The 27,802-nt window shown below is 41.8% G+C and overlaps 1 protein-coding gene across 1 annotated transcript in view; it reads left to right on the forward strand.

Annotated features, from left to right (window-relative positions):
• The first annotated feature begins 3,690 nt into the window (after nucleotides 1-3,690).
• The window catches only part of LOC144522388 (DENN domain-containing protein 2A), a 46,230-nt gene continuing 22,118 nt past the window's right edge, over nucleotides 3,691-27,802 (forward strand). The window contains exons 1-4 of the mRNA XM_078257427.1: nucleotides 3,691-4,104; nucleotides 20,792-20,878; nucleotides 23,992-25,035; nucleotides 27,374-27,501. Of these exons, the coding sequence (XP_078113553.1) occupies nucleotides 20,793-20,878; nucleotides 23,992-25,035; nucleotides 27,374-27,501 (1,258 nt within the window). The 5' untranslated portion in view covers nucleotides 3,691-4,104; nucleotide 20,792. The remainder of the gene's footprint in view (nucleotides 4,105-20,791; nucleotides 20,879-23,991; nucleotides 25,036-27,373; nucleotides 27,502-27,802) is intronic.

Genomic DNA, 27,802 nt, shown 5'->3' on the forward strand with positions numbered 1-27,802 from the left:
CCTACTCATTCTGCAGTAAAATGTCCCAGATTAGAGTTTTTATATTATATATGATTTTTTTCTGGATTAATATTACTGCTGCATTATTGTGTATGTTGCATTTTTACTGCTATAGATGTTTAAGGTTGTGTTCATTTTAACTCCTTCATATAGGTACGGTAGCTACGGTTGGGTAGTTTAATATACAGCAATGCATCACATTCTATAAGATTATTATATGTTTGTAGCGTTGCTCTCCTGTGAGAACCACGTATCTCTAAAAAGCCAACTTTTCATGAGCTCAGAAAAACAGCCCTTTTTTCAGCTTTGGGACGATGCATTTTCCAGCTGATCCAGTAGGGTTTTTGATAGTTTATTTAGCTTAAGTAGTAGGAGAATTTTCTCAGCACATAAAGGAACACTTCAGCGTATCACAAACAAAAAAGATAAAAATCAACATATCTGGAGATACATGGTTTTCGCTGGACAAGAAGGGGAGGAGAAACTGTAATCTGAAAAGTACCTAAAGCTGTCAGACAAATGTAGTGGAGTAAAAAGTACAATATTTACCTCCTGAGATGTAGTGGAGTAGAAGTATAAAGTAGCATAACATGGAAATACTCAAGTAAACTACAAGTAGACCTACCTTGAATTTGTACTTAAGTACAGTACTTGAGTGTACTATATGTATTTCATTACATTCCACCACTGGGTATGGCTGGCACAATTTGTATTTGGGCTCATGAAGGAAAGGAGGAGGCAGGGAAGAAAACACCCTGGGTTTGATTTTATTGTCATTTCCTCTGCTTAAACCAGATGTCTTGCAATCAGCCATCAAGGACTGAGAACTTGTCCCAGCCATGTTCCCAGTCACGGTGCGAGTCCCCTAGACAGTGGGCTTGGTCCGCTCCCAGGATCCCATCTGTAGGCCTGATAGAGGACTCAGCAACACAATAAGGTGGGATAAACGCCAAACAGATGTTACCAGCCCCCACTTCCCACCCTGTTCTCCCCACAGCTATTGATGGACAAGCCAGGCTTTTTTAGATCTCTCTTGCATTTCAAAGGCGAGGTCAGGGTTTGGGCTCAGAGGTCAGCAGGATAGTTGCGCTGCAGAGGTGATGCTGTTAGACACTTTATAAAGGCTGTTCAGTGAAATGACTGTATGAATGCAGCTGGAGCTCCTATACATGCATTTGTATACTTAGCTGTAAAGTACATCTGAAGAGTAAAATGAAATTACAAGGCAACACTGATACCCAATCTTATGTGTGCTTGTGCAGTTTTCATGCATGTGTCTTTGTTCTTTTGCTTGTGTCCAGTTGTGCATTTTTTAGTGGTGGAAAGTAACTGTGGACAGATCATATACGCAATTACACAAGTACTGTACTTGCATGTAATTTTGAGGTACTTGTACATTAGAGTATTTCCAGTTGATGTTATACTCTACTTCAGTTTAGAGGGATTTTTTAAATTTTTTGTTCCATTACATTATTTGAGATCTATAGATAGTTAAGATATAAGATAATCCTTTATTAGTCCAACAGTGGGGACATGTACAGTACTACAGCAGCAAAGATGATAGTTCAATAAGAGGCATTATTAAAAAAAGAAATAAGAATAAAAACAAAAACCCCGGTGTAAATGTGTGTGAATGTTTATCTGATGAGCAGGTGGCACCTTGTACGGCAGCCTCAGCCACAGCGTATGAATGTGTGTGAATGGTGAATGGTCCTGTCCTGTCCTGTACTATGTAAAAGTGCTTTGAGTAGTCGTAGTTTTACGTTATTTTGGTACCATTTCATTGCTAACATCAGCTATCAGGTTCCCAAACATATGCAAGCTAATGTTAGTAAAGTATCAGTGCTATCGTTATTCTGTATATTGTACAAGATTGTAAGGCAATGTTTACAGCGTAGAAGAGAAGCAACGGAGGTTTGTTTTTTTTATATATTTCTCTGAGCAGTATGAACAATGTCAATGAAACCGAAATTAGCTCTTAGTATCGCTAACGTTTACACGCAGCTGTTCTAGCTGTAGCTAGTCAGTGTTACAACTGCAGTTGTCTGCCAGGGAAATCCCGACACATATGATTACGTTTATGTTACAAGGTAGACAATCCTTTTTCGCCAGGGAAAGTATCCTAGACGTCGTTCTAGCGTTATGCACAACCTTGCTATAGTTAGCCAAGCAACTATAAAACTTTACACAAATAGGCAGAATTACCTGTCGAGAAGAAAGCAGGCAACTTCGGCGTCCGTTTTAAAATCCTTGCTCCTTATGAGCTTTTTCCATCTTGGAAAAGCCACTTCAATATTAACTTTGGTCTTGTTGCTTTGCCTGTTGCGTTGTCGTTTTAATTCTCTTTTTAACTTCCTTGGCGACTCCGTTACATGTCCTCGAGAATAGGCGCAATCCTCCATTTTCAACAGGCTTTCAAATCTGCCAGCAGTTGTAAGTAATCTTCTCCCCCTCCCTGGCACTGAGTGTAAAAGCGCGAAAGGCGGAGGTCCCTCTTTGGCTAATGTATTTTAAAGATGGAGGCGCAACATAGCTGCCGCCATTCGAACGAGCCGCTTGTATGTATTCTGAATGATTCCGAATGGCAGATTTTACGAGTACGAGAATACTTTGATTGGTTGGTGGAAGTAATTACACATTAATGAGCACATATTTGTGAAAGAACAAAGGGGTTTTTGCTAAGAATCAACTCAAAACATTACACAATGGAGCTTTAAGTGAAATATAGGATGTCACTTTAATGGCAACCTTACATCAAATGGGAATTTCTAAGTGTCCTGTGCATCATTAAAAACCCATATATATATATATATATACACACACACACACACACACACACACACACACACACACACACACACACACACACACATACATTAGTATACCACATTTTCAATATAAAGATTGTAGGCTTTGAAATTGACCATAACATACATTTTAATTATCGACTTGCCAAAGAGGGCATGTGGGGTGGAACAGGTTAATTATTAATCATACTGGTCATCAGTATGCAGGCCAGCCTTGTTCCCTCTCTCACTCTTTATTTCTCTCCACTCTTTCCACAGGAGCATTGAGTTACTCTCCAGCCCTGGGCCCATGGAAATGAAATGGATTTCTATGCTTGGGCCTGATGGTGAGCTGGACTCCCCAGTTTGTATTCTCTCACTGAGCAGAGGTCAGCGGTAATCAAGGCAAACACTGCCAAAACACTTTCTGTCACTTTCTGTCTGAGCACACTTAGTCTCACCCCTCACAGCTTTCAGCACACACCACCTATGCTTCTGCACTACTTGTTGTTGTTGTTGTTGCTGCTGCTGTTGACTGGCACGTGAACCAGTAAACAAAGAGATGAACATGTTGTCCCCTTATTGAAAGAGGAATTGAGGCCCTTGGGCTTCTTTAATTGTCTCTAAAGGAGGCTGTTATTTATGTATTCAGTTGTGTTCAGCTTTGCCCCTTCCTGCTCCATTCCTCTCTTTTTTTTTTTGAGCAGGACACTCAGTTTCCCCGGCAACTAGGGCTCCAATCGGCCAGCCAGCTGCAGATTAGTTCAGTGGTTGGGGGGTTTAGGTGGGTGGGAGGAGATGTGGAGCAGGGTGATGATGGAAAATGGAGAGGGAGGAGAGAGAAAGGAGGGAGGAAGGGAGAAAGGGAGGGGGGTGGGAAAAGTTTGAGAAGGGGAGAGAGAAAGCGAAGGAGCCAGCGTCATTCAGAGATAGGAGTCCGAATGAGTGAGTGTGTGTTTAAGAGCTGAGTGTGGAGAAAGAGCTGTAAACATTTTAGCCTGGAGGCTGGACGGGAGGAGGGATTTCCCTGACTTTGTGCCTTTTTCAAACATTTTGTGCGCTTGGAGCAGCACTCTGTCTTTCTCTGTGTGTATATGTGGGAGGTGCAGGCAGGGGCTATGCAAAGTGAGAGAAGTCAGGGGCAGGGGTAGGGGTGTACAAACCGTGAAGGAGAGAGAGATAAATAAAGAGGGGAAAAGGCAAACTACTCGGAAGGAAAGGAACCATGCAAGTGAATGCTGTCTTCTGCGGGGTCAGGTTACGCAAAATGAGAAACTACTCCAAGAGCACTTCATCAGGGCTCACCCAGCTCAGAAAGGTAATGGGATGAGTTAAAATGTGTCTGTGTGTGTGACAATGTATGTTTGCATGTACTTTTTAAAATGTTCTCAAAAACAAAGTCAGTAAAGTTGTTGTACAAATTTGGATTTCCAATTAAACATATTGAACACATACTTTATATACTATACTTTCTTTGACCCAAAGTGAGCTGCTTAGTCTGACAATAATTTATATGGCATTGATTAATGATCCATCTTCATGCATGTGCATCAACTTAGCCTTCTCACGTATTCTCTGCACTCTAAATGCACATGCTTGCGCGTGACCTTGAATGTGTCAGCATGTGTGTGTCCATGTACAGAATGTACTTCTATGCTTGTTTGAAACAATATTGATGGTAAATGTTAGGATGTGGTTTTGTCTGTGTTTATTTCATTCTGTACTGCTTTGGCTCAAGTTAAAGTATGCCTGAGTGTTGCTCAAGTAGTCAGTCTCAAACTGTCTACACCAAGTCCATTACTGCTGCCCACAAGAGACTCATCTGTACCTCACTGAAGTGTCTGAACACACGTGAGCCCACACACACACACACACACACACACACACACACACACACACACACACACACACACACACACACACACACACACACACACACACACACACATAAACTCAATGGCTGTCAGCTCATATCTGCTTATTAAATGAAAAGAAAATGTAGCAAGATGGTTTGGTGACCATTTGGAGAAAAGTGTGCACACTAAAACCAACGCATTCCAAACCAGCTTGTTGAGGGGGAGAGAGAGAAAAGAGGAGAGGATAAGTGAGATGAGCATTCTTCACTGTGAACAAAGGCACCTCTTCATGCAGAGTCCCAGTGCCTGTATTGTTGTGAGGAGGCAGGCAGGGGTGGATACCTCCCCAGGGAGGACAGAGGAGTTCAGGGGGCTCCAAAAAGTCAGCTTGTCAAGGATCAGGGATAACAAGGTGTTTGCAGATTCATGATTAGGCATGATTTAAACAGTTGGTGCAGTTAGGTTTGAAAGTTTTACAATGTACCTGTGGTCATACAATTGCCAGTGCCAAAGTGCCAGTGAAAATGTGGAGGTATGATCTTAATAGTTAAACGTACAACTCGTTTTCTTATTTTTACCACCTTCTGCTTTGTGGCCTTGAAAACACTCTGATGAATTTCCAGCAGCAACAACCTTTTTGGGATGTATAGACAAAAAACAGCACTACCTGCAAAATCAATATTTTTCAGAATGAATGAAAAAGATATCACAATATTGGCCACAGTGTTTGATTGCCAAGTGATTAGAAGAAACAGCTGTAAAAAGCACAACAGCTGTTTAAATGTAACTTAAGAAGTTGATATGTTCCAGGAGAAATTAAAAGGATAATGATTCATATCCTTTACTGACAAAAAATATTATTAAACTCGCAAGACTAACTTCTTCTTCTCTTGATTGCTGTATCGTTACCTCACTGCCCCCAAATGATAATTTGTGGAATTGCAGGAAACATGCATGGCTTTTACATTACATTTCTTGACCCTTTCCTTCAATAGACATGGCTTATTTTTTAGGTAAATACGTTTTATTTACCAATGCATTGGGCAGGTTAATGTACAGGCCTGATTAGCAACTCATGATATGTTTTCCAGCGGCGGTGGCCCTTATTACTGCCCTCTGCAACCAGAATAAACATGTAATATTTAATTTATTTGCTTGTAGCATGCAAATATAATATGCCCTTTCTGCATGTGCTGGTAGAAGTTGTGATACAAAAAATATGGGGACCTTTTCGTCAAAGTATCGCTCTACAGTGCCACTAGTGGTCAAAAACTCCACAGGGCATCTTTAAGTTTAAAGCACATCCATGTATCTTTGTGTTGTGACTCAGCCATATCATTTCATGTGAGATAACAGATGCTCTGTTGCATGTCATAGCACAGTGCAACAGGAATGTCTGCTATGTCCTATAAGCACTGACCCTTAAGAGATGGTTATCAATCAGCCAACATAATCCATCTCAACAGCTTCCTCAGGCCTTTTAGTTCAGCCTGCTGGGCAATCATTAAACCCAAGAACAAGATGGAACATGCAACAGTGGAACATTTCATTTAATATGCTTGATTGTAATAGCAGCTGAGGTACTCTTTGATTTGGGACAACTTTGTGCACTGCCTCTTAAATTCAGTGTTATTTTCATATTGGCATACATGAACAGCTTCATCAGTGTAGTAGCAGTTTCTTACAGACCACAAATCAACATTACTCTGGTCTCCTGTTTCTGTCTGTCCTGACATTGTATTTACCTAACTGGGTAAAGTTAAGAGTTTATTGAATTGAGACTGGCTGTGAGGAGAAGATTTATAGAGTTGGAGATAAAGACAGAGGGGCTGTCTGTCTGCTAGTCAGCAAGGTAATAATAAGTGGGCTGCAATCTTGTAAAGTGTGTGTGTGTGTTTGTGTGAGTGTGTGTGTGTGTGTGTGTGTGTGTGTGTGTGTCAATGGTCTGTCAGAATGGGTCAGATGTTTACATTCTGAGTCAGGGGCAGAGGCTAACTGTCTGCATGACTGCTGTGCAAGACAATGTGTACTGTGGTGGAAAAGAGGGTATTTGTAACCTTGTATTCATCACTCAGATTATTAACACTCGCAATGCCCCAGTCTTCCTCTCTGAGTGATCCATTTTACTCTCAGGCACACACTCATTTGTTCTCTGGGCATTTTCTTTAATTGCATATTTCCCTCGGTTTCTTTCTCTCTTTTTCTTGTTTCACACCAAAATATTAGCTCACTCATATTCATGGCAATCTCACCCAACTCTCTGTGGCTCATGATTTCTAGTATAAACACACCCTGACAGGACATATTAACACATGCAATGCATAAGGTCTTAAATCTACTAAGTAGAGGTTAACAGATTTTTTTTTCTATTACTATGCATGCTTTGTAAGGAAAAAACAAGTCCTGAAACTCAAACACCAGATGTTTAGCACCTTGACTAAGTCTGTCATCTCTCACAACTGAATCAGCTTGTTATTTCTTTCTTGGAAGCATGCTGAAGTGAAGAAATCGGTCTTGATGATTGGTATGAGTCACTAGAGTGCAAGTTCATCCAGGAAAACAGTGTTTAGCTTTATGTTGACGCTATGGCCATAATTTACAAGAGAGTTAACTATTAGATGCCTGATTTACATGCAGATACGATTTACATTCACATTTTATATTAACATTTTACAAACATGTACGTACAATAGGTGTGTGTGTGTGTGTGTGTGTGTGTGTGTTTTTGCGGATGCTGCCAGTGACATCTGTCTTCTCTATTCTTTTCTGCTCAGAAAAGTGACAGAAGGCTTTTGGGAGGTTACAGCCTGTATATCCCTTCTCTTATAGGAACTGGCTTTTGACAGGCACTCCGTGGGGCGGCCTGCATTTTAAAGATCCCACTGGGCCAATCTCCTGCTGTCCCTGAGCTGCTGTTGTCACCACGGTGACATGCTCAGAAAGAATGTGTCCTGTGGTGATGGTGAAATAATTCCTCTCGTTTCAAAGATATGGTGGGGGACCACAGACATTGTCTGTGATGTTGGTAGATGGCCCTGGGTTTAGTCATGATCAAACCCCCCCCACACCCACACACACACACACACACACACACATACATGCAAGCATGGATAATGCATACCATCACTCTGGACATTGGATACTGGAAGCATTTATCCAGTTGGCAACTGCACGTTTTTTTTAATTAGATGCACCCTTAACCCTGCCACACATATATGCACACACTCTTTCTCTTACAGCCGGTCGCTTGCAAGCTGTTGCTCTGTCTGGCAGTTTCCCTCTGCTAGGTGTCTGAGTTGTATTAAAAAGAAATTTGACCATGACTTGAGAGAAAATGGTGGCGCCGACTCTAATTGGGACATTTAACAGGATGTGGCAGGATGAATCCCTGTCCTTCTGCGTTGTTTGCACAGACTGCACTACAGAATGTAAATTTCTAGCAGTTCAGTCTGGAGACAGGGGCGAAGACAAAGCTACAGTTTGATGGCAGGGTGTTGATGTGGGCTGAGAGAATCATCACAGCAAACTGATGCGACCCAAAAGCCAAGTGTTTCAAGCTTGGTTTGGCTTTGCAGCTCATGCCCACTGGCAGCATGTGGCGGTGGCATAAACCCAAAAAGACACACACACTCCAAAACACACACAAGCGCATGCAGAAAAACAGCCAAAGACAGGCTCAAACAGACATGGATATATAGACCAAAACATACTCAGACCCATGGACACAAACATACGTGAACATCCACTGACATATTGTACTTGCACGTGAACATGCATTTACCTTTTTACCTTGTATGTGGGGAAGGCTGCCGTCTGCAAAGGAATACGTCCATCTGTGTTCAAACTGTAACTCTAATGTGGCTGTACAGCTTGTTGATTTAGACTCCAGTTGCCATGTTATCTCATGTAATGAGCATTCCAAGCAAAATGGGAAAAAGGCTACCGCATGCTTTGTTAGTTTGGTTATGTGCTTTGTGTGTGTAATATTTGAGATGGAAAAAGTGGAAGAGCAATGACCTTCAAATCATCGTTCTACTTCTTTTCTCTGCTCTTCTTTTCTTCTTCTCTTTTCTTCTCTTCTCTTTTTATCTTCTTCTCTTCTTCATTATCTTGCAGCCGTGACTGAGAATGAGAATAATTTTGTTTACCTGTCAATTTAGGGATTCACTCTATAATGAGACTTAAAACAATGTCTGGAGGTTTATCTAAGTGAAACAACTTAATGAGTAGATACTGCAGACATACTGCAGACACAGAGGAGCTTTGATCATACCAAATCATATCTAAATACTGTCTTGTTAAGCTCCAGAGCTGGGGAAGTAGTAGTTTTCTCTGTGTGTCTCCAGTGTAATGATGGTTACAATAATCTCATACTTCCTATACTGCTATATAGTGTCAAGTTTTATTTGGTGAGCCTGGTGTCAGTCTATGTCAGTTTTTTTTTATAGTTTTTTTTTATTTCCTCCTTGTCATATTGTTCAGTATTTCTGATATAATGCTGAAATGATTAATCAATTAGTTCATCAACAGACATGTTTGCTCTTTGCAGTTTCAGAAATGCTAGTGTGACTTTCTTTTGCTTCATGTCATTATTTTGTAAATACTTTCTTTTTTAATCAGACTAATTTAAAAACCTTGCTCTAGGAATGTAGTATGGACGTTTAATTTGATTATATCACATTTACAATAGCTGTTTGGTTAAAATGTTTGACACCTCATGAATGTACAGCAACAGCAACAGAGGTGAAATGGAGATACAATGCAAAACAAAACAAAAAAAGCATGTTGCAGTTGCTCTTATTTAGTCTTTGCTAACTGCCTAACATTCTACTACAAAGTACATTTGCCATGTGTTGAGTACAATTTGTCCTGAGGAGCTTATGATGGAACGGCACACCTTTTGATCAGTTTAGTTTGGCTTGCTTTGGCGGTGCTAAACACCCCTCTCCATTTGACTCAGTTTTTTGTTCACTGGCGGTCTTGGCTTAGACTCACAGTTGTCGGTCACTGGGTGTGTGGAGGTCAAAAACGTCGGCTCTGACTCTGACTCTGGAGTTTACTCTCCGGAAGTGCATTTTCCCAAGCTCTCGCCTTGCTTGGCTCCCCCGGGGATCGGCGGGCGAATTATAAAACTGTTTCTGTGCAGGCATGCAGAGAAGCAGGGGAGCAGGGATGGGACGGGGGAGCTCTGGTGGGAACTCTCAAGGGGAACCCTTAAAATGTGAAAGGGGGAAAAACAGGAAGAAAAAGGAGAGGAGAGGATTTTGGCTTTGGAGCTCAGCTCAGAGACTGCGGCTTGGAGGAGAAATTTGATCTGGAGCCCAGAGAATAATGTTAGTGTGTTAAAGAAGCCAGGTTATTGTTGAAAGGATCTGTAGGTCCACTCACTGCTGCACATTTACTGTGGCTGAGCCTGTTTTAGAGAGGAAAGGTTTTACCATTAGGCTCAAAAATCCCACATTGTGTGTCAGCACAATGTAATATCAGATGCTGTAAATACTGCTTACTGTTGGGAGTCTTTTTTTCCCCCTGTGAATTATGGTGTATTCAATGATTCCTGACGTGTAAAATCCAGGCCCTTTGGGAGTTGTTAACAGCAGAGACAGGTATTGTGTGAGGTGCACATGCCATGTCTGTCTCCTGTGTTTGAAGGCATGGTGGGTGAAACAGAATATAGCTTTGGTTGCAGACGACAGAAGGTGTGTGTGTCTATCACCTGGCATATTACCTGTGGCTGTTTATGAATTACCTCATCCATTGAAATTCATCGCTGCCTGCCAAACAGCAAGGCTCACTGCCAGGAAGAGCTCCATGGCTTCTTTTGTTTGGCGAGCTTTTCTGTCAATGGCCTTACTTACTCTGTCAGTGATGATTTATGCTTGCTGCAACCACAGTGCTCCAACCGCAGGTGCATCTACACCAAGGTCTTGTTTCTTACTGCCGGATGAGTCCATGGTGTGCACTAATTTGTCTTTGGAAGGAAGGGAGCTGAATATAGGCAGATTTAAAGTGATAGCAGAAACTTTTCAGATACAGAATAGCTTCATTGTCCAACACAAATAGATGGAAATTTGACTTAGAGTATAACCACACTCTGTTAGGCTGTGCTTAGGTATGGCAGGGCTTTGAGGTAAATGCTAAGAGGTCAGCAAGCTAACATGCTAATGTTGATGTTTTGACAGGTATATATGTGCACCATCCTTAGCATGTAAGTATGCTAAAAAATTATAATTAGCACTAAAGTGTTAGAATGTCTGTAGCTAATTTAATGGTAATCCATCCAATACTTCCATCCAAAGCATTGCACTCAAAACCACAAATGAGATTTTTTTTTAGATATTTTTGACCTGATAAGGTTTGACCTGGTAGCAGTGCAAGAGGAAAAGTCAGAGGATCACCAAAGTATACAATAAAGAATATATCCTCAAGGTAAGCCGGATTTCTGTAGAACTTTTTATAGCTCTCCATCGTTGTCGAGATATTTCAGTCGGGACTAAAGTCATGGACAGTCCGAGCGACCAACTATGTGACAGACCACCATTGTTGTCCCTAGAGCCAAGCCGCTTGCATGGCTAAAACATTATGAATAGAAACAGTAGAATATGGCTGTGCAAGAAGTAGCAAAGTATTAAAAATAAGCAAAAATATGTATATGTCTTAAGTAAATGAAGCTGGTTGTACAAGTGAAAAGTGTCGGACGTAGTTGTGTAAAGAATAAAAAAAGAGAACTTTAGAAAGAAGTTCTAACCCTGCTTACTTTCTCACCACTGCACCAGTTACTGAGTAAAGTCACTGTGACTGTTGGATTATCTGTTTCTGAAAGTCATAGAACTTGTCCCCCTCTGATTTCGCCATTGTGGTTTCAGATGCTGTTAGACAATCCAACAAGCACTTTCGTCACTTTCGCATACTGAGGCCTTTAACATCACCGAATCTTTCAATATTGGCTGAAGCTAGAGTAGTACTTCAGCTTCAAATACCAAGTACCCAATTTTTGGATTAAACAGAGGCAGAGTTGGATGTGGCTGTGCAGGCCAAAGTGAGCGCTGTTTAAAAGCAGGCCCCGGGATGTGTTGGCATGGGCACTGGTCTGTGGAGCCAGCGGGGTAATTGGGAGCAGACTAGGGATGAGTCAGGAGCTCTGCTGATGGGAGCTTTCTGTCTGTGGGGAGGAGGGGCTGACATGTCTGTGGGAGGGAGTCGAAGGACAGATGCTCCACCTCTCCAAAAAGACGTAACATGACACCCTCTCCCAGATGGGGGGATAGAGAGAGATTTGTTTGCTCTGCCTCCAAGACAGATTCATCCTCCTCCTCCACTTCTTTTACTCTGTGTGATGATCTTGTCTTTTTCTTTAGTAAAAAGTAGCTTCTCTTCATTCAGCTAGTAAAGGCCTGTTTGTATTTGTTGGTGATAGGTAAAAGTCATTGTTGGGAAGGAAGAATTCATTTATAATCCAATTTTCAACCAGGTCAGTCCAGGTTTAAAAACTCCTCTGTGCTTAAAAACTTCCACAAATCTTTTTTAATTATCCACTTAATATTCACCTTTCATCAGGCCAACAGTGTCAAAGGCTCCCACTCAAAACTCATATTTCTAGAAGGACTTATCACTTTGAAGACTTTAGAGCATCATTAGCCTGCAAACTGCACCATTTGCAGTCAGTGGAATGTGGAATGGAAGCCACAAACTCCAAAGGGACAGGGAGACCTTCTCCATTAAAAGCCTGTGGTTAAACTGTTACTGGATGGTCATTTGTAAACTCTAACAGGTGGAGTAAGTAAGAAGGGTTTTTAGGAGGATTTTGCTGAGTTTGTCTGAGGTTTCCTTCCGTTTGCTGCCATTTTGACCTTGTGGTAGTCAGAGCTGTCCCATTTATCAACAATGAACTAAATTTCTTACTGTACGGTATGATTTTTTTCAGCAAAACAAACTTGCTGAGCAAAAGCTTGATGACTTCATTTCAGGAGACACATGAGGTCAGTCTTACTTCCACTTCCTGCAAGTCACATCACACTTCCTGTCTGTTTGCGTGCACAAACACAAACAAGTAAATAACTATTAATTTAATGCATAAGGAACCTCCTAAATGATGTAGCATTCGGGTTTCTTGGTTGTGCCTGTGCATAATTACATCCATAGTGGCTAACTCTGTGGCTCCAATTATAATTAAGGTTTGTTTATACATTTTCTGAGGTAATATTTTGGCCCATTCTTCCAGCTCCCAGCGGGATAGACTGTCGACACCCAGCCCATCAGAGTCTCAGTAATAGTAACAACAAACACAATAACAAGAAAATATGTGTGGTGATAGAAATACAACAATGGACTCTGTTGTGTTATATTTAGAGTGGATTGATAAGCAAAAAGCATGCAGGGAGAAATTCATTGTTTGTGGTGTCCCCCGTCAGTTCCTGTCTGGTTCTGTGGCTAACCCAGTTTCAATGCTGTCTCACGTCCATCCTCTACTAACAATGGAGGGAGCAGGGGGAGAAGTAGAGGGGCAAGAGGACACAGCACAGCAGGGCAAATAGGACACTGGGCAGCAGGATTGCTTGTGCAAGAACTGTATGTGTTTGTGTGTGCTTGTCTTTTGTCCCTAAAGGCCAGCTGATAGGCATCTTTACCAGTGTACATCATACAGCACAGTTCCCTGTGGTCTGTGGTAAATAAGGATGGAAAAGTAATGTGTGTGAAAAAAGAGATAAAAAGATTAGGATGAGAGAGAGGTAAACATGGCATGCAGGAAAAAGTAATAAATTCATTTTTCCGAGTTTTGCAGCTTCCAGGCTTGTAATACACTTTCTGGCTGTCAATCGCATGTATGAGCAGATACACATGCAGATACAGGCACACATAGTCAAAGAGTTGGCCTGTTTGGCTCATGTCCAAGGCCTTGCTATGAAATCAGCTTGGGAAAGCAGCAGGGGCCCTGAACAGGACACAGAGACAGTAACTGAGAGGGGAAAAAGAGAGAGGGAGACTGGAGAGCCCAGATAAAATTCCATTGTTTATTTGCCTGACCCTCTCCTTCCCTCCTCCTCTCCATACATCCCTTCCTTTGCCATCAACCCTTCCTTTTGTACTTCTTCAGGAACCAAGCAAAACCCTGTCAAAGCCTACCAGGTCAAGGCAGCATGTCAGTCACTGTGAAATCCCCATAATGCTCAAACCAAACACTTCATGTCAGATCTGGCAACCTTGCAGTGCTCAAAACAAATTGGCTGTACATGAATAATCTCTGCTCCAAATATGCAGAAGCTAAGACATACGTTTCAGTATGAAAGAGAACGACTATTACGATTAAAAACCAGTCCACCTCCATCCTTGCCTCCTATCCATCACTCCCTTCTTCATCATACTTCAGTCCCTGCAACTCCAAGCCTGAGTGGGACTGGAAGAGAGAGAATGAAAGGGAGAAATAAAAAAAGCAGCCAAGTTTGCAATTCCAGAAAGAGAAGGCTAAATGTGCAGTGGTGCGTTAAATTGATTGCAGGCAAGGCTTTGGCACATGCTATAGTGAGCCGTATCTTGTAGGGGATAGGGTCCTCAACTCAGCGTGGGTGCCTAAAGAAAAAGAAGGAAATAATCTTTTTTTTGCAGTATATAAATCCCATTTTGAACTATCATGTTCTGTACTTGTCCCAGTTCTACGTAAAGTCTCACTCATCAGGATGACAAGGTTAGGGGCTGCCTCTTTTTGGTTCCTTTCTGTATTTTGTGTGACTCCATGTCATTATAACTGTGAAATTCAGCGTGGGCTGCAAGAGACTTTGCCCTTTTTAGGTATTTCGAAATGACGGAGAGAAAAAGAGAGCGCTTTGGGGAAGAACAAGCATGGATGATGATGTCATGGTGTTAGCTGTTTCTGCAGGGCTGGACAGAGGGATGTAGGGACAGAGGGATAGAGGGGAGGATGAAATCTTTATGAGAAGCAGCTGTTGGCGAGAGGCAGGCAGGCCTCCAGAACACTATAGCAGCAGCCAGCCAACAGCCCGCTGACAACAACTCAGAGGCCTGATAAAGCTAGCTACGAAACACTGACAGCACCACCTGCATACAGTGTGATAAAGCTAATTCAACTCCACCAGAAAACTTGGTCTGATTATCACCAAGAGTTAACACTTAAAGATAACTAGCACAAAGGGCTCAACAACACAGATACAAACTAAAAAGGCAGACTCAGAATATCACTGTCTGAGTTGATATTGTCTACACTTGCATTGCACTGTGAAATATAACATTTTACAGTATATCACCGACAATAGGATTCGCACAAGTCCTGATAACAGAGCTGTTACTGTATAAGCAGAGCTGTTATATATGAGGAACAGCTTGTGGAGTGTGTATGTATGTGTGTGTGTGTGTGTGTGTGTGTGTGTGTGTGTGTGTGTGTGTGTGTGTGTGTGTGTGTGTGTGTGTGTGTGTTTTGTTTAACTACATTTGTGGGGTCCAAAAACCGGGAATTAGGGCTGCACGATTATGGCCAAATATATTGATCACGATTAATTATCACAATTATTTGTTGATTTTAACCAAAACAAATTGTATTGTCACATAGGCTAATCATAACTGCTTTCACATCCATATTGTGCTACATTCCTCCTTTGTTGAAGGATACTATGAAGGAGTATGCCATTTCAGCTGTTGTGCGACCGCTTTCCAAACATGCGCGTTTGCCGTGAAAAGATACAGGCAACGCAATTTTCTGTTCACATTAACGGTGCGTGTTAAAATCCGGTGCCAATAGGGCACCGGTGCCCAGTATCTACCGGACGAACTAGCAACGCGGATTATGGTGTCACTTAAATGTCTGCGTTGTGCTCTGATGCTCCAAAACAGACGTTAAAGGCAACAGAAACATCAGCCTCTTTCCGACCAAGTAGTTACAGGAACGTAGTTATAGGAACAGTCCACTTCTAAACAGTTCTACTAACTACTCTCCCCCAAAAACTGACCTTTTGTTATTATAATCACAGCCATTTAACCCCCACTATGCAGAAAAGGGAAAAGACCCTGCCCTGAAGTAGGAGCTGAAAGAGTTACAGGAACTGTGGCCAGAGGAACTTAATAATCCCCAAATTGGTCCAGTCAGAACAGGAGAAAAAAAGGGTTCTAGGAACGTTATGTTCTAGGAACTGCAAAAATCCCTCTGGTCGGAAAGTGGCTATCGCTGCATGTCACGCTAGTAAACACTAATAACACGTTACACAGCAGCTAACGTTAGCCTACCATTAGCTACAGTAGTAACTGGATTAAACACGGCTAAAATGCTGACAGCTAAACGGTGTAGTGTGACTGTATTTCACTGTAGAGGATTCCAACAGCAGGACGTACAACAGTCTGCCGCTAAAGCTATGAGCTAAAAGACTCAAACTAGCACTGGTCACTGCTGTTGTCTGAAAAACAACACAGACGGGACACAATTTTGCGTTTACTGGTAAACTGGTAAACGTCGTGACGACTTATGACCGACTATCTGCTATCTGTTGTGGAATTTTCCTCACTCTGTCCTCTGTGACTGTCTACTAGTGATGGGCGGATCGATCCAAATATCGATAATATCGATACCAATGTTGGTATTGATATTGATCAATACCAGTGTAATGAGATCGATACTTTAGTTTTAGTTTCTCTCCAGTATGCACTGCGATCTGGCTGTCTGTGTCTGTGTAAGTGCCGCTGCTTTCAAGTGCCACTCCTGTCACAGTGCAGAGCAGACACACTTTGCTCCTCCTCCCCCCTCTTGTGATTTGATGTTGTACCATCAGGTGACTTAGCAGCGCCAGGCAAACAAGCAAGAAAGCAGCCAGGCACGGCGGCGGCCAGCAGCACACATACACAAGCAGGATAGAGATGGTGCAGAAGAATGGCAGAGAGGAAGAGGAGCGCTGTGTGGATATATTTTCAGGCCAAAAATTAAACAATGGCAAGCTGTATAATTTGTAAAAATGTTAGACACTGTAAGATACAGTGTTGACACAACAAATTTATAAGCATATGAACATTCTGTACTGGGTTTTAATGTATTAATAATCCAAAGGAAAAATCACAAAACCACTCAATTCATTCAGAATTAGCAATTTCATGATGCATCCACCTAAGTTATTAAAAAGTATTGGTATCGTATCGGTATCAGTGATACTGGCCCTGTATTTACTTGGTATCGGATCGACACCAAGTTTTGTAGTATCGCACACCACTACTGTCTACATCTAAACTAAGCTGTGCTGTGCAGGGAACAACTCTGATTGGCTCATGGAGGCACGTGATCAGAGAGTGGTTTACGGAGCTTTGAAAAAAAAAAACGTTGATACAGAGCGTTCTATGAACGGAATGAAGCATTTTAAATATCGCTCGATCACGTGAATTTGATCGTGGGAAGCCAAAATCGTGATCGTGATTAAAATTTGATTAATTGTGCAGCCCTACCAGGAATACAGTATACTTGTGGGGTCCTGACAGCTTTGTGGGGCCAAAATGCTGGACTTTAAAGGGCTGTTTGAGGGTTAAGACTTGGTTTTAGGATTAGGGTTAGAATTAGGTTATGGTCAGGGTGAGGGTAAGCGTTAAGGTTAGGCATTTAGTTGTGATGGTTAAGGTGAGGGTAAAGGGCTAGAGAATGTATTATGTCAATGACGGGTCCCCACAAAGATAGTGAGACACACTGTGTGTGTGTGTGTGTGTGTGTGTGTGTGATCACATTGCCATTGAATGAGTCCAGGATGATTCTTTAACTCCCTCTGTGAATCAAAATTGTCTGAGTTCATTATAACAAAAAACAATTAGGCTAAGTGTCCTCAATGAAAGGCCTGCATGTGTGTGCCGCTGAGTAATCTGTGTGCTGGCTAACATACTCTACACAAGTGTGCCAAGTCCTTGTGAATCAGGGACCCATTTACAACTCTATGACCAGACCATGGTAAAATAGTATTTAGTTTACACGGGGTGCCAAATGTTTGGATTCAACAAACATAAAACCCAGAGCAATTTAAAAGAGAATTATTTGGTTTCATAATCATAGTTACAACATCAAGGTTTTCTTTTCTTTTAGGGTCTCTGAGGAAACTTGAATCAGTAATTTCCCCCTGAGATATCCTCCGGATTGCATGACTGTTGGTTTTCACATCCAGCAATGTCATCAGAAGTAACCCAGCAAGGCCATGTTTCCTCTGTTTGTTGGAAATTCAATCATTTAGACCCTTCTGTGGAGAAGGGTCTAACTGCAGACCTCTCTGGGGAACTCTTGGTCTCTCATATATATTGGAATATATTGGTGTAAACGTTTTAATCTGAAGGGTCATTAGGTAAATAAGATAAAACCAACAAAAGAGTCAACAGGGGATTCTGGGTATAGAAGGTTTAGAATGACTTAATTAAAAGGTATACATGTCTCTTTGAATATCAAACAGAAATCTCAGAAATATTGTGTTGTGTTTGAGTTATTTCTATTCTTACACACTCTCTGCTGCCATCTTCTCCACCCAGCACTCATCCATCCAGCTGCTGAACAATACCACTTCACTTCCTCTGTCACAGTGTCCGCTGCCTGTCACACCTCACAGGCCTAAGGCTGAAGGGGGCAGTTTCCTGTGATGTTTTTATTGGCCTCAGCAGATGGCTTCCCTCAGCCTCTGCGTTGTTATGGTGGCCATCTTGCTCTGAGGGTCAGGGTTAACAATAGTTGCCAATAGCTGTAGGAGACAAAAGCATGCCCTACTCCCAAAAAGAGTTTCCTCAGTAACTGAACGCTGTAAAACTAACAATGCTGTCAAATTTACTGCTTTTACGAGATGCGAAGACACTGCTTGTCAGGTTCAGGCGAGTGCTCGGAAGCACTGTCTTGCATGTATAAGTCAAGTTTGAGATGTGTTCAAGCCCAGTAAGTCAGAATTGTGTGAAAATACCAAATTACCTTTTAAGGCACTAGAATCTCCACAGAACAGCACTTTCTGGTTTGGCCTTGGGGCTCCAAACAATGAAGGGGGACAGCCTAAAAGCCTACACTGTTTTCACAGCGAAACAGTATACTTATATTATTCTTTGCAATATCCACTTTCCTCTTTAGTTTTGACAACCCCTGTCTCCCCAACCCCACTCTCCTCTTCGATTTGCTCCCTCTCTTCATATCTCCCATCTTTCCTCTCCCCCTGTGATATTCAACACCCTCCCCAACCTAGAGAAAAATTAAACTGTGAAACTAGGAGGCTCTATACATTCTTTATAGTCCCCCATGCCCACCCCCCTTTTCATGCAGGGTTTCTGGTCTTCATGTCTGTGTGGGTTTTAGTAAGGAGAAAAGAATCAGGAGGGGAAGGAAGGAGAAAAAAATTGGTTGATGTTTCCCTTCAAACATGTGACCTCTGCTAGGCTCACAGCTGAAAATAATTTGGGCCTTGAGGCCGGTGAATGGCTGACGCAAACCCTCCTCCTCCTCCTCTCTCTGGGGTGGCTAGGCCTCGGGCTGATGGGGGGCTAAAGACAAAGCAATGGAGGGATATTGAGCTGAAAATGACACATTGTACTTTTATTTTGCTTTTCCATAGTGTCCATTTGTTCTTTAATTTTTTTTATTTTATGGAAGAGAAGAAAGGAAAAGCCCCAGAATCATTACAAAACACTGAACCCAGAGGGCCAATTATGTTGTTAACTCAGGGAAGAGTTCAGCTATTTGGCTGCAATTTTTTACGTAATACTGACATTGTGGCTTTTTTCTGACTGCCAGTTGGGACTACAATTTGTGGAATTTAGCTGAATTAGTTTCACATTCCCTACAAAGTCAGGGGGCAAGGGAGAGAAGTGTCAGGGTTAGCTAATGCAGTTTTATGGTGGGGGGGTGTTGGGCCAGGCAATGCTCAGGAAATGTTTAACGGCCTACGGATACTCTAAAGTATCCCAGCACATCTGGTTGAAGTCACACATGCACACACATCCATAAGTTGGTTTGGAATATGGACTGTTTGGCAGGTTGTGTAGAGCTACAGTATGTAGGTGTGTTTTTATATGAGGTTTTCTGTGTGGGTTTGCAGCCGGGTGGCAAAGCATGTATTAGTGTCTCTGTGAATTTACTTAAGAGCAAATGTGTGAATACCTGCCAACAGGAGTTATCCCTGACCTTTCCCCCTCTCTTATGTTAACCACATCTGTGCCAGACAGATGCTAGGCCCCTCTGCTCTATGCCCACTCTCCACCAGCTTTTATAGGCCAAGTCATGACAGTGGGCACCAGTAGCTCTAATTCAATGTTACGTATACGGATAGTCTTGCTATGGCTCCAAGTGGATCTGGTTTTATTATACTCTGACCAAGTAATAATGTCTCCCCCTCACAGTCGCTTGGCATATCTTGTCCATAATATAGAACAGAGGGAAATGTAAAGCGCTGGAAGACACGTAGCACATTAAAGAAGTTATTTTGTGGAATGAAAGGAGAGTTTGTGGAGAGGAGCTGAAGTGCAAACACAAAATTTATGCACAGTACTTGTCTTGAAAATACTCCAGCAATCTGTTCTGGCAAGTGCAAAAAGGTGAGACACTGAATGATAACCTAAACAAGTTGAACTCAGTGCCCTTCTCTGGCTTCCAACTGCTAGTGATGTTTTCCTAATTGAGCTCAATTGCATTACATTGTGGAGTTTTAAATACATTCCATAAGTTTTCCATAATGCTGCATAGGTGCTTGAACCTAATTACTAATCAAGTAGGGTTTTGCCAGTGCATCATGCAACCTGTGAGGTCTGCTTCTATGCAGCTTGGTTCAGAAAATGAGTTTTGCTAGCCACAGAAATGAGAGGTTTGAGCTATTTGGTAGTTTACATTCACACACTAGTTAGATTTTTTCCACCCTAGGGGAGTCCTGCGGAAGCAGCTCTTATTTTGACCTAACTCTCATTTGTCAGTCTGTATGTCTGCCTTTTTAGTTAGTTTTAGCCTATTTAGTTAAAAAACACAAGCTGGAATATTTTCAACTGTCTAAATTTATACACTGTAACAGTTTGATTTGTAAATGTTTTTCTTTGCAACTTCCTGACCTATAATCTGAAATATGGGTCTGCTTTGAATTTACATGTGTTTCGACAAACCATGCACTCACCCCAATATACAAATATATTGTACTAACTGACTGTGTCTCTCTTCGTGTGACTGTGCAGGATGCCAGCTGCTAGCACCATGACCGGTGGGAGGGCCCTGCTGCTCTGTACAAACACTGACAACTGTATCTACCAATCAGTCAACGGGTAGGTGCCTCAAAAGCCAATCAAATATTTTTCTAGTGTCTAGTGTAATAATTAGAGTCCAACATATTAGTGTTACAGCAAATACTATGGTATTGCTTATTTTTTAATAAGTCGCCTTGAGCAAGGCTCTTATAGCCACCATTTAGTGTGTTGAGATGTTCTTTGTTTGTCTGTCATTGTCATATTAACAATAGTCAAGACAGTAAAATTCCTACGCTACTGGCTGGCTGGTATTGCTAGTGCTACTGTTAAGATTCCCTGTACTGCTGCTTTCCATCGAAAAGCTTTGGCTGTTTGTCCTGGAGGAAGAGCAACATCCTCCTGTTTCGTTCCAGAAAACTACCTTGCGATATTCTTTGAAATCAGCTCAGCTAGTGCAGTACAGAGGCCAGCAGAGGCTGCCAATCCTCTTGTTAGTGGTGGCCTTGTTTGTTTATGGTAAAAGGGCAAGGTTATATCGAGTGGCTTTGTAAAAGTAACAGTCCTATTCATAGACCACATGCTTGATTCGCTGTTTGAGCATTTGTGAACCTTGGAATTATCAGTGCAAATGAGCAACAACTGCATTTAAAAATCTGGTTCACTGAAAGGAAGTAATTGGGAATTATATATATTTTTTTAAGTAAACTGCGACTCCCAAAGCGCATTGCAGTAAGAAATAACCAACCACAAAAGTTAAAAACTCTTTTTTGCATGCTTGTAACAGCGCTTGTGGAGTTAGAGGTTGAGCATTGAAGAACTTTTGGGTCAATTGAGCATGTGTGATGCAACGTCTTGTTTCTTGAAGGTGAAGCCATAGCATAATGTTTGATCAGATGATCCTTTAACTTTCAGTTGGGGAAGATACCTCTGAAAGTAGTAGATCCTCCAGCTGCTGCAGGGTGTGACATACGCTGGGAATCTGTACAGTAGTTCACTCTACTCTGCCATCTTATACCTATACACATTCTCCACCACATGTTGCTTGGGCATAAACTGCACTTCTCCTATATTCATCATATAGTTCAGGACTGCTCTCAAGCAAGCTGGAGACACCCCTCTCCATTAGGGTCAGCAGTATAACAATAGCAGGGCTAGAGAGCAGGGCAGAGTTGGCCATCTGGCTTCTAGATACCATTACTACCCCCCCTGCTGCCACTGTCTAATGCCTCTATGAGCACTCTCTCTCCCTTCTGTCATCCTTGCAATATTCATTAGTGCTATTTAGATTATAATGAAGGGATTTTGGTTTGTGCCAATGACAGGGATTGTCTAGTGGAAGGTCTGTTGTTTTAGGGTCTGCCATGTTACTGTAGTTACCATTGCTCAAAAGCTCAGTACAATTCTTTTGAGGAATTGTCAATAGTTGATATGCGGAAATATAATTAAAATAATTTAGTTTTGTCTCTCTTAAAACCCTTTCTCAGCTGGTTAGAGATGCTTTTGTGCCCTTCTACCTCCTTCCCTCCTTCCGCTCAATGACCCCCATCTATATGCTCCATCCATCCTTGGCTGCGGGTGATTATAGACAACTTTCCATACTGCCCATTGTATGTATATCTGTCTCAATCTCTCTTTGTCTCTTAATCACAAAAAAGTGTGATGAAGTTTTTTTAGATAGGGGGAATACACTATTCATTTCGTCCTCCGTCTGCTCCAATTTTTCTGTAACACCTTCACTTAACCCCCTGCCTACTCCTGTTCTCCTTGACTTGGCTCTTCTATTCAACATAGTATTTCCCCTCTGTTGCTTCATGCTTAATGAAAACTGCTGTTTCAACCGAGGGACACGAAAGGAGAAAGAAAAGGGCAAGGGGGAGAGGGGCCAAACTAATAAAACCCAGAGCAATTTAAAAGAGAATTATTTGGTTTCATAATCATAATTACAACATCAAGGTTTTCTTTTCTTTTAGGGTCTCTGAGGAAACTTGAATCAGTAATTTCCCCCTGAGATTTCCTCCGGATTGCATGACTGTTGGTTTTCACATCCAGCAATGTCATCAGAAGTAACCCAGCAAGGCCATGTTTCCTCTGTTTGTTGGAAATTCAATCATTTGATGAATGGTCTTTGGGCCAAAACAAAGTTTTGAGGGCTGGGAGTCGAAAAGAAAAGATGCATGTCTACACTTCGGCCTCTCCCCTCTTCTGTGTATACTTTCATCTCCTCTCCAGAAATAGCTGCGTGTGTTATAAACTTTGACCCCGAAACCCAGAGTTCAAACAGTCGTGACCCAGTAATCTTCCAGGAGTAACTCACAGCTAAAACCAAGGCACCAAACAGACGTCTAAGCAATTTTAACAAGAATTCTTGTTTACCCCATAAAAAAAAAGATCTAGTTGGACGGAATTGTAAGTGCTCACATTGCGTGGCTAATTTTAAGAGCTATGGGGAGCATGATTGTAAGCTATGTACACTGAAGGCAGCGACTGACATTTCTACGAAAATAATTGCACTATAAATTATGGTAGTTGACAACAGTGCAATGTACTTTCTCCCTCTGTTTATCTGATTTGAATTTAGTACACATCAGTTGTGGGTAGTACTGTCCCCTTACTGAGGGAAGACTCTTTGCATGTTTTGTCTGTTTGTTTGGGTATACTTTTGTTCCCTCCCCACAGTCCATCTTGTGATTGACAGCCTGTCAATCTTAAAATATACCTCAGCCCCTTACTGCAAAATGGGCAATTAAGAAGAACTTCAATATCTTATTTTAAGATGATGAAATCATATATTTTCTTACCAATTATAAAGAATAATGTCAAGCACCATTTGCATTTGATTATTACATTAGTTTGGTCTGGATTTGTAATATATTAATGTATGGCAATCTATTCTTCAGCTAGATTTTTAGATCTTACTTTGTATTCCTGGTGTTTTTTGCTAATAATTGCATTTTTTGTTAAAGGCTTAATATCAATGTATGAGAGCGTTTTATGTTCAGTACCATGCGTTTGCATGCTTTTCCTTTTGTTTTGTGTTGCCTCTGTATATAATTAAAGTAGTTTTTTGTGTTGACTGAGCAGCTTTGGGTGTACGAATGTATGACACTTGCGGTTCGTTTGCAACCCTTTTAAGGGTTAAGCTAATATTTCAAAGGTGTATGTTGATTTTTCTATGTTTGGTTCTTTTCTAGGCTCCAGTGCTGTGGCTTGAAGGTCGGGGAGGCTTCATCTTCTGCGGGTCCCCAGCGCCAAGAGGTGTGCGGGTCACCAGGGGACAGAGACAGGAGGGACACTGCTGTGTCCACCAAGTGTCCCCTCTCCCCCCTACTCGGCCTGAGCGACAGCCCGGGTCCTCCTGACACCATGCTGGCTCACAGGAGATCCACCACCACCACCACCGACCCACGGACTCCCAACATGGAGAACGGGCTGTGTGGCAAGCTGAACAACAAGAGCCCAGCGGCAGTCAAGACTGCCAGCATACGTGATAAGATCTCACAATGGGAGGGCAAAAAGGAGCCTGCCCCACCAACTTCTACAGGGACATGTCCACTGAGCACAACACAGAAGGAAGTTGAGACAGTGCGGAAAAAGGAAGCCAAAGCTTCAGAGGTCCAAAGGACAGATAGCAAGAGGTTTGTCAGCTGGGACAGACAAGACTCAGGGAAGGAGAATGTTGGAAAGCTGGGGGATTTAAGGTCTAAATCTCCAGAGGGCCCCACAAACAAGGACAGAGAAGTGATCCTAGAGAGGGGATTTCGGGCTTCCAAGCCAACAGAACAACCCCAAGACAAGAAAAGTGTTTTAACTCATGTTAAGAAACTGGAGAAGGCAACAAAGGAGGTTCCTGACAGACCTTCACTGGCATTTCCAGGGAATTACTTCTGCCCTCCTTCAAAGGAGGAGCTGGAGGATACTGAAAAGAGAGCCAACGAGCCCATTTTTGGGACTTTTGACATTGTTCAACCCGGCGGGTCGCGGAGGAGGAGGGAAGGGGATCCAGAAAACGTATATAGTGAGCCAGGTGCTCCGTCTATAAACCCTCTACCCAAACCTCAGAGAACCTTCCAGCATCACACCCCCCCCACTATCCCAGCTTCAGGGCCCGGCTCAGGGAAGGGAAGGAGGAACTTGCCACCTTTGCCCTGCATTCCTCCTCCACCTTTACCTACATGCCCACCACCTGGAGTTTGCAGGAGACCCTGGGCTGACAAACCCCGGGACAGTAGCAACAGGTAAGAAAATAAGAAGATAGAATGACAAATATGGGCAGATGATGATCAGTCCTATGGCAGACACCCATTTGCTGAAGCTTCTTTGTCCCCAAAGCTAAATTAAAAAATATGTTGAATTAAAGTTGCTTGTGGGATCAGAATTAACCAGTGATGATGGCTCTGTGTATCCTCTGAGCCTTCCCCCACCATTGCTGACCAAACACTGAGGTTGACAATAATCACCACATCTGCTGTAAATCAAAACCACCGGTGACATCATCCTGTTTCTAAATATCCCAAAGAATGAGCTCATTAGTTGGATCTGCGGAATGTACACATTAACTCAACTCATTCCTCTTTCCAAACTCTACTAGAAGAGGAGAACAACATGCAGAATGATATGAGTAATGTCAAAGAGGCCCTTTGCTTTTTCAAGAATTTAAGCCTTGACGGTAAAAATGAATGTGCAAGGCCAGTGGCTATCACAGAGGCTGGCATTTGCAAATGTAAAAATGGTTGTACTTGTAAAGTTCAAAGTCTGAATCTAAAAACACTTATTCTAGCAAACATGTTGGAATATAGAAAAATCTTCTAAGTAGTACTCAAATTCAGATGATTACAATCAAACAAACAGAGCTCTAAGGAAACCAAAAAATGTGAACCCTCCTATTGGAGTACATCTATTGTTCACTTTCTCAGTGGTCTCAATTCTTGTTTGAAGCTTGGCTTGGATCTGTTACATTCCATACCATATGTGGAGGCCTCACTCTGCTCAAGTGTATCAAGCCATGTGTTTGGTCAAGCTGTCTTTATCTTAGTGTCCATTGCAGTGTGCATTTTTGTGAGTGTGAACAATTACAATAAGTTGCTAGTTTATTAGATACACTTAGTTTCACTCAGTGCCATGCAACAACTTTTTTAAAGTGTACAAGTTCAAGGTAACTTTATTGTCCCCGAGGGGCAATTGTTTGTACAGCCAGCAGACAGACATAAGGACAAGACACACAACAATACAGCAAAACATGAAATACCCACAGTATCTAAAACACAATAGTAAATAAATAAATACATACATTTAAAACAGTTCTGGCAAATTGTTTAAAATGGAAATGGAAGTCAGGATAAAAGAGTTTCTGAGTCTATTGGACCTGCATCTGGGCATGGAGTACCTACGGCCTGAGGGAAGTAGCTTAAACTGGCAGGACAAGGGGTGGCTAGGGTCAGCTGCAATGGATTGGGCCTTCTTTGCCACTCTGTTGGAGTAGATGTGGGAGAGAGTGGGGAAGTTGATGCCTGCTATCTTGCTACGTGTCCTGACGGTACTCTCTAGTCGTTTTTAGTTTTTTATGGACAGAGAACCAAACCAGTAGATAAAACAGAAGGTTAAAACAGACTCAATAAAACAGGAATAAAACATTCTCATAAAAGTGGGGTCGATGTTAAAATTCCTCAGTTTTCGGTAAAAGTACATACGCTGATGGGCTTTGGCACAAACAGCATTAGTGTGTGGTTCAAAACATAGCTTGCTATCAATTATTGTGCCAAGGTACTTATATTCTTGTACTGTCTCAACAGGTTGGCCATCAATGATAGTGGGGGGAAGAGGGGGCCACTGTTTCCTAAAATCAATAATTAATTCTTTAGTCGTGGAGACAGTTATGTTTAAAAAGGAGCGCTTACACCAATCATTAAAATCCTTCACTATTGGTCCATGGTCAATCACAATGTTCAGTCAGAAGAGGATTAATATAACTCCATGGTCCTTTACTTTGCTTAACTTAACTTACCTTTATATATCAGGGGCAATGCACAGAAGTTGACATGATGTATAGAGTTAGCCAAATGGCTAGTTTTCACATGCAGTTCCAATGAAAGTTAATGTTAAAGTTAAAAACAAACTAACAGAATAAGACAAGGCAGACAGCATTTTAAATCCTACAACAAGATGTAAGGTGGAGAAAACATTTTCACTATAATTAAATCCAATAGGGCAACATTGAATATGATAAGCTTTAGAAAGATAGGATTAATTGCAGGGCTGTTCCATTGTATTGCAATGGATGTAGCAAGCTGTACCCAATAAAGTGGCAACTTAGTTTAATTGTTAACTGTATGTGTGCATGCATTTGGCTTTGCATGCAACCTCGGATGCTTGTGTGCACTTCATTCTACTGGGCTTTAATCTTTGGCAGTGATGAAACACAGATGTGGTAACTAACAAATGGTAACATCAGTTTTCCTACTTGGCATAGCAAACATTCTTAAAAGCATCAACAGTACACACAAAAATCCTCTTTTTTCTCTTTTTTTATATTTGGCATGTGATTCTCCTAAATCCTTGTAATGTTCTGTCCACCAGGAAGTCCTATGAATTTGAGGATCTGCTCCAGTCATCTACAGAAAGCTGCAGGGTGGACTGGTACGCTCAGTCCAGACTGGGCCTTACACGCACTTTATCAGAAGAGAATGTCTACGAGGACATAATAGGTAAACAATACATATCCATACATATGACACTTTTATTTTTCCTTAACCAAGTCTGCATGTGTCGAAAATCAAGTTCCCGACATGTGGTTTCAAAGTGTTGCATTATCAACTTTGTATAGTATTCGCATAAAATGAAAAACATTATTAAATACTGTAATGTAGGCTGGAGGTTGTCCTATTTTCTATATCCTTCATACACTGCATGACCCTTTAGTTTCATTTCTCATATCAGTGTGAGTCATAGAGTTTAAGACCAGAGTTGATGAGGAGGCCATGCTGCCTTTACTCTGCTTCGGTTTTA

The sequence above is a fragment of the Sander vitreus genome, chromosome 8 (assembly GCF_031162955.1).
Source record: "Sander vitreus isolate 19-12246 chromosome 8, sanVit1, whole genome shotgun sequence".
NCBI classification, from domain to species: domain Eukaryota; kingdom Metazoa; phylum Chordata; class Actinopteri; order Perciformes; family Percidae; genus Sander; species Sander vitreus.